At 52.3% G+C, this 6,491-nt stretch overlaps 1 protein-coding gene across 9 annotated transcripts in view; it reads left to right on the top strand.

Moving 5' to 3' along the window:
* Nucleotides 1-5,630: 5,630 nt before the first annotated feature.
* The window catches only part of HAP1 (huntingtin associated protein 1), a 28,426-nt gene continuing 27,565 nt past the window's right edge, over nt 5,631-6,491 (top strand). For all 9 annotated transcript variants that reach the window (XM_072780541.1, XM_072780543.1, XM_072780546.1 and 6 more), the window contains exon 1: nt 5,631-6,117. In XM_072780541.1, the coding sequence (XP_072636642.1) occupies nt 5,646-6,117 (472 nt within the window). In that variant the 5' untranslated portion in view covers nt 5,631-5,645. The remainder of the gene's footprint in view (nt 6,118-6,491) is intronic.

Here is a 6,491-nt window from a genome sequence, read left to right as displayed (position 1 = left end):
GCCCGGCCGGGTCTCCTGGGCAGCCCTGCGCTGTGGGAGACATCCATCAGCCAGGCCAAGAGGCCCACGAGTGACCAGGGGTCTGAGCTTTGGCTTCTCCATCTGCAAAATGAAGTCACCATCCTTACTCTGCCTCTTGTGGGGTCACTGATCCCACAGGTGAGGGCCGCCTGGGTGAGGGTAGGGATATGTGGGCTGGCACTGCCCCCTGGTGGCTGTAGCTAGAGTTACTCTGCACGGGTGTCCAGACCTAGAGGGTGCAGTGTCCTGGGAGCCTGCAGGGTCCCCTCCATGTCTGTCTTCTCCACTCCACTTTCTTCTTCACCTCAAACTTCCCAGGGTCCTCAGGGCTGCTTTCTCATGAACAGGGATAAGTCAGCTCAGCAAACGTCCATTTAGTATGGAATGGGCACCTATTTATGTCCTGTTCTCTGCCACCCCCCAAATAAATAAATAAATTTTTATTTTTAAAAAATATTTCATTTATTTATTCATGAAAGATACAGAGACAGAGGCAGAGACATGGGCAGAGGGAGAAGCAGGCTCCCTGTGGGGAGCTTGATGCAAGACTCGATCCCAGGACCCAGGAATCAGGACCTGAGCCAAAGGCAGATGCTCAAATCACTAAGCCACCCAGGTGCCCCAAGTAAACAAATCTTAAAAAAAAAAAAAAAAAAAAGTATTCAGGGGAAAAAAAGACAAATTACACTCAGGGAAATAAAGAGAAGAATGAATTCGAGTCCCAATTGAGATGTGCTATAAGAATAAAATGCACTCTCAGTTTAGTGTAAAAAATGCAAAATATAATCTCATTAATAATTTTTTATGTTGATTACATGTTGAAGTGATAATATTTTGGAGACATTAAATTAAATAAAATATATTATTAAAACTAATTTTAGGGCACTTCACAAGCTTAGTCAGTGGAGCATGGGACTCTCGATCTTGAGGCTGTGAGTTCAAGCCCCACAATGGGTGTGAAGCTTACTTCGATTAAAAAAAAAAGAAAAGTTAAAAAAATACACTATAGCTGCTAGAACATTTAAAAATACAAATCTGTTGTGACCGAAATAGATTTGCAGTTACCAGAGGCTAAGAACAACGCGGGTGGGATGAAGGGGAGATAAGAACTCATTGCTGATTAGTATGGGGAGTTTTGTAGGGGTAGGTGATAAAAAAATGTTAAGAAACTAGATACTGGTGTTGGTTGCACAGCTCTGAATATGCTGAAAACCACCTATTGGACACTTTTATTTATTTATTTATTTATTTATTTATTTATTTATTTATTTATGATTTTATTTTATTTTAAGATTTATTTGTTTATTTTGGTGGGAGGAGGGGCAGAGGGAGAGAGAGAATCCCAAGCAGACTCTTTGCTGAGGTGGGCGGCAGACCTAGGGCTGGATCCCATGACCTGAGATCACCAACTGAACAGAAATCAAGTTGATGCTCAACCGACTGAGCCACCTAGGAGCCCCTATGATTTTATTTTATTTTTTAAAAAAGATTAATTCAATTTATTTATTTGAGATATATAGAGAGACACAGAGAGAGAGGAGCACAAGCAGAGGGGAAGAAGAAGCAGACTCCCCGCTGAGTAGGGAGCCTGATGCAGGGCTCGATCCCAGGACCCTGAGATCATGACCTGAGCCAAAGGCAGATGCTTAACTGACTGAGCCACCCAGGCACCCCTCTGATTTTATTTTATTTTATTTTATTTTATTTTATTTTATTTATTTTATTTTTTATTTTATTTTTAAGTAATATCTATACACAACTTGGTGCTTGAGCTCACAACCCTGGGATCAAGAGTTGTATGCCTCACTGGCTGAGCCAGCGAGGCCCCCCTGGACATTTTTAGGGGTGCCTGGATGGTTCAGTAGGTTAAGTGGCTGACTCTTGGCTTTAGCTTAGTAGACAATCTTTTTTTAAAATTTTATTTATTTATTCATGAGACACACAGAGAGAGAGAGAAAGAGAGAGAGAGAGAGAGAAGCAGAGACACAGGCAGAGGGAGAAGCAGGCTCCATGCAGGGAACTTGACGTGGGACTCGATCCTGGGACTCCAGGATCACGCCCTGGGCTGAAGGCAGCACTAAACCACTGAACCACCCGGGCTGCACTTAGTAGTTAATCTTCTTCCTCCCTTCTTTCTGTACCCCCTCCACCTCATGCACACTCTGTCTTTGAGATAAATAAATAAATAAATAAATCTTTTTTTTAAAGCTATTTTGTTTTTGTTGTTTTGCTTTTTTAAAAGAGGGACAGGGTTGTTATGGTCTAAATGTTTGTATCCCCCTGCAATTCATGTTGAAATCCTAACTCCCAGAGTGATGGTGTTTGGAGGGGGGCCCTTTGGGAAGTGATTAGGTTTTGAAGTGGGAAGCCTCACAAATGGGAACCAGTGGCTCTTGTAAAAGAGGCCCCAGGGAGCTAGCACCCTTCACCCTTCAACCACCGTGAGGACCGCAGGGAGAAGACAAGACAATTGTCTCTGGACCAGGAATTGGAGGTCTCACCAGACACTAAATCCGTGGGCACCTTGATCTTGGACTTGCAGCCTCCAGATCTCTGAGAAACAGTTTATAAGCCACCCAGTCTAGGGGGTCTTGTTAAAACCACCTGAGCAGACTAAGACACCGCCCACTGTCTGTCTACTCTCAGCCCTGGCCTTCCTGTTCAACCCAAGTTAGATGAGATCTCTCTGACGACAAGCCCTCCACTTCCTCAAGTGAGGTCTGGTCCATGAGCCTGCTGCTCCCTTTTTGACTCCACCACCCGCAATTCTCTCTGATGATTTAGGCCATTCCCATCACCTCCTTCTGCCTCAAACCTTTGCTTTTGCTGTTGTCTTTCACCTTCTTTCAGTGACTATCCTCTCCTGCTCCCTCCCTCCATCTGCTTTGGACAGAAGTGACTCTTCAGGGACCACCCTGATGTTTAACTTGCACCCCACAGCCTGCCTACTGCTCCCAGGCAGCCCCTCCTGTTGTCTTTTCCTCCACAGTACATGCCCCATCTAATATACTCTCTGATTTGCTTCTTTGTTTATTATTTGTGGCTCCCCATTGTATGTGGGCCCTAGGAGGGCAAAGATCTTTGTGTGTTTTGTCCCTGATATGTCCCCAACACCTGTCACATTGCCTGGCATCCAGGTGCTTAATACATGTGTGTTGAATGAATAATGATGGATAGTTTAGGGGGACAGGAACAGTGGAGATGAAAGAAGAAAGGAAGTCAACAAATATTAAAGCAGCTCAAGATAATCATCAGAAAACAGGACAGCACGTGAAAAGCACAGGGGTTGTGAATCTTGGATGCCTCCTCTTCTTATCCCCATGCCTTTGGCCTGAGCCCCCCTTAATAGTTCGGAAGGAGTATTGCAGTCTGGGTGGGAGGAGGGGAGGAAATGAGGATGAAGAGGCCTGTGGGCAAAGGTTGGGAGGGGTCTGAAGTCCACAGGGGAACTGCTTCTTACTTCCCTGCCCAGAGGAGGCTGGACTTGGAGCCAGTATTTTAGAAATAACATGACTAAGGAAGATTGCCCCTTTGATAAACAGGCAGATAATTCCCCGTGGGGCTGATGGAGGTGGGCATGAAGGATTTGGTGCTGGGGAGGTGAATGGGCACCAGGGTTCACTCACCAGTCAGGAATGAGGAATACTGGCTCCTGAGGAGAGAGGCTGCCATTGGAGGGGGACAGGTATGAGCTGGCTGTGAAGGCTGGAGTGGTCTGAGATGCAAACTACCAAACCATTAATGATTGTCCTCCCCCACCCACCCAGACCACCCCGTCAGACAGGTTATTCCTATTTTTCTCATAGTTCCTTGCTTTGTTGTTTCCCTCCCCCCAAAATTCACCATACTTTGTAATTGTCTTGTTTTCTCATTTATTTGTTTCCCTTTCTAGAATCTGAACTCCAGGAGAGCAGGGATTTCTCTTGTTCCCTACTCTAGTCTGAGAGTGTATGTATATATATATATATATATATATATATATATACACACACATCTACTATATATATATATATATATATATATATATATATATATAGTAGAGACCCTCTCTCTCTCTTTCTTTCTTTTCAAAGATTTTATTTATTTGACAGAGAGAGATAGTGAGAGAGCACGAGCAGGAGAAGAGGCAGAGGGAGAGGGAGAAGAAGACTCTCCATGGAGCAGGGAGCCTGACGTGGGACTTTATCCTAGGACCCTGAGATCATGACCAACCGACTGAGGCCCCCAGGCACCCTATAGTAGGGACTTGTCAAATGAATGAATGGACCCAGATGAAATTCTTATCACAATGCTTCTCTGTGGAAAGCTGGTGGACCAGGTAGTCTGATCCTTGTCCCTGGTTTGCATCTCTTGTCCTGTGCTATGACCTGGATGTCTGGCCCCAAAGGCACGTGTCAGCAGTAGGAGCCTCTGTCCCAGGTGCAGTCCTTGGGCAAGAGCCTCTGTCCTGGGCTCAGGCTTGGAGTGGTGGCTATGTGCAAGGGGTTCCTGGAATTCCTTAGGGATGGATTCATGTGGAGGGGGCAGGGGGAGTATCACGAAAATCTAGAAGAGAGGATGAGGCCTCAACAGCAGAGGGGCTGGAGAGGAGGAGACTGCACGTTTGAGGCATATTTAGAAGGTAAATTAAGCAGGATTGGTTATTCAAGGGAAGAAAACTGCGGCACCAGGGATGATTCTAAGGCTTGAAAAGAATTAGTGCCACCACCGTCTCTTTCAGGCCTGCGGGTTCTTCCAGCCTAAAGGTGCAGAAATGGCCCCCAGACTCCTGTGCTGCCCCACCCCGCTCATTCCGGACTTTGGGACCACTGGACTCTCACTCTCTCGTGGGTACCGCCTCCCGTGGCGCGTTCCCTGCGCTGAAGGGCCGCAGGTGTGGTCTTGGGGACAGACGCACTCTGAGCACTGCCGGCCACTGATAAGGATGCTTGGGGCCACGCGGGACGCGGTCGCAGGAGTCTTCACCGGGAGACCTCCTCTGAGCGCGGTCTCCAGGAAGAACAGGTTTGCAGGGTGGAAGGAGGTGGGCAGAGTGGATGAAGGCTGGAGGCAAAGCACAAGGAAAGGTAATAGGATGAACTCCGAAGTAAGCAAGAGGGCTGTGGGGCGGCTGGACCGCGGGGTGGGAGCGCGGGGCCGAGTGCGTGACGCGCCACCCTGGGCAGCGCGCTGAAAGCATCCCGGAGTTGGATTCACCCCCCAGCTCCCGGGGACGGCACAGGACGGGCCTAACTCCCCGCTCACATCCAGGTGGGCAGCCGCAGCCCCGCGGGAGCAGAGGGAGGCGTCCCCAGCCGGGGTCCTCGAAGTCTGTACCCGAATTCCAGGGCCGCGGCGACTTGGGACAGAACCATTCTCCGGAGGCGGAGAGGGGAGGAGAAGTCCTGCCCTCGGACCCCAAGCCCATGGAACCAGCTGGAGCCGCCGCTCGACTCTTCTCCTTCTTCTGATTTTTGCGCTCTGCTCCTGCCGCCGAGAGCTTCCCGCGCGCGCGCCCCCAGGCCCGGGCCCCACCGGTGGCTCCCGGCCGCCCACTCCCGCGCGTGGTACGGCCCGGCGGGCGCCCACTCGCGGCGCTGGCTATAAAGGCCTGGCTGCGGCAGCCGACTGCGGACTCGAGCGAGATGCGTCCTAGGGGGTCGGGCCAGGGCGCCGCGGGGCGCCGCGTGAGGCCCGGGGCTCCGGCGCGAGTCCCCCTCGCACCCCGCCCCGCGGCCAGTCCCGCTCCGGAGCCCTCTGCGCGGCCCGAGCGCGGCCCTGCGCACGCACCCGCGGGGGCGCAGGCGGCAGGCTCCAGGTCCGCGTGCGTCTCGGGACCCCAGGCCCGCGCTCGCCCCACCTCCAAGGCCGGATCGGCGGCAGGAGCCCCGCGCACGTCCACATTCTCCGTTCTCCAGGGGAATGCCCAGGCCGTGCCCCGCAGCTTGGACGCGCCATGGACCCGCTTCATATTCCAGGGGCCCTTGGGTCCCCGGGCCGCTGGCCTGGGGACTGGGAAGGCGGCAGGCATCTGGAAGACGCCGGCCGCCCGCATGGGCCGTCGGCCTGGGGTGTCGGGCCCCGACCGTGCCGCCTTCATTCGGGAGCTGGAGGAAGGTAAACCGGGTCCCCGGAACCCCAGAGCTGGTGGGACACGGGCATTTCCATGGAGAAGGGGGCCCCGTCGGCTCCAGGCGCCCCGCCCCCCCGGCACTCAGTCTCATCCCTCGGTGATGAGATGTCGCTGTCTGCGGGGCCTGTCGGGTCGCCTCCTCCCCATCTCCTTCCTCCTCCCTTCTGTCGTCTCCCGATTGCTGTCGGTGGGTCAGGTGCAGGGGCTCGGCGCGCGCCCGTTGCTCGCTCCGCAGATCAGGCTCCCGCAGTGCCCGGAGAGGGCGGGGGGAGGGGGGGCGCTGCCCACGGTGCTCTGAGTCTGCGCTGGCCGCCAAACCAGCGCCGGGGACGTGAGGGGGCGGCGGAGGGGGCGGCTT

Source organism: Canis lupus, chromosome 16, assembly GCF_048164855.1.
Source record: "Canis lupus baileyi chromosome 16, mCanLup2.hap1, whole genome shotgun sequence".
NCBI lineage: Eukaryota > Metazoa > Chordata > Mammalia > Carnivora > Canidae > Canis > Canis lupus.
Note: the sequence above shows the minus strand (reverse complement) of the source record. Positions and strands in the feature narration are given on the sequence as shown.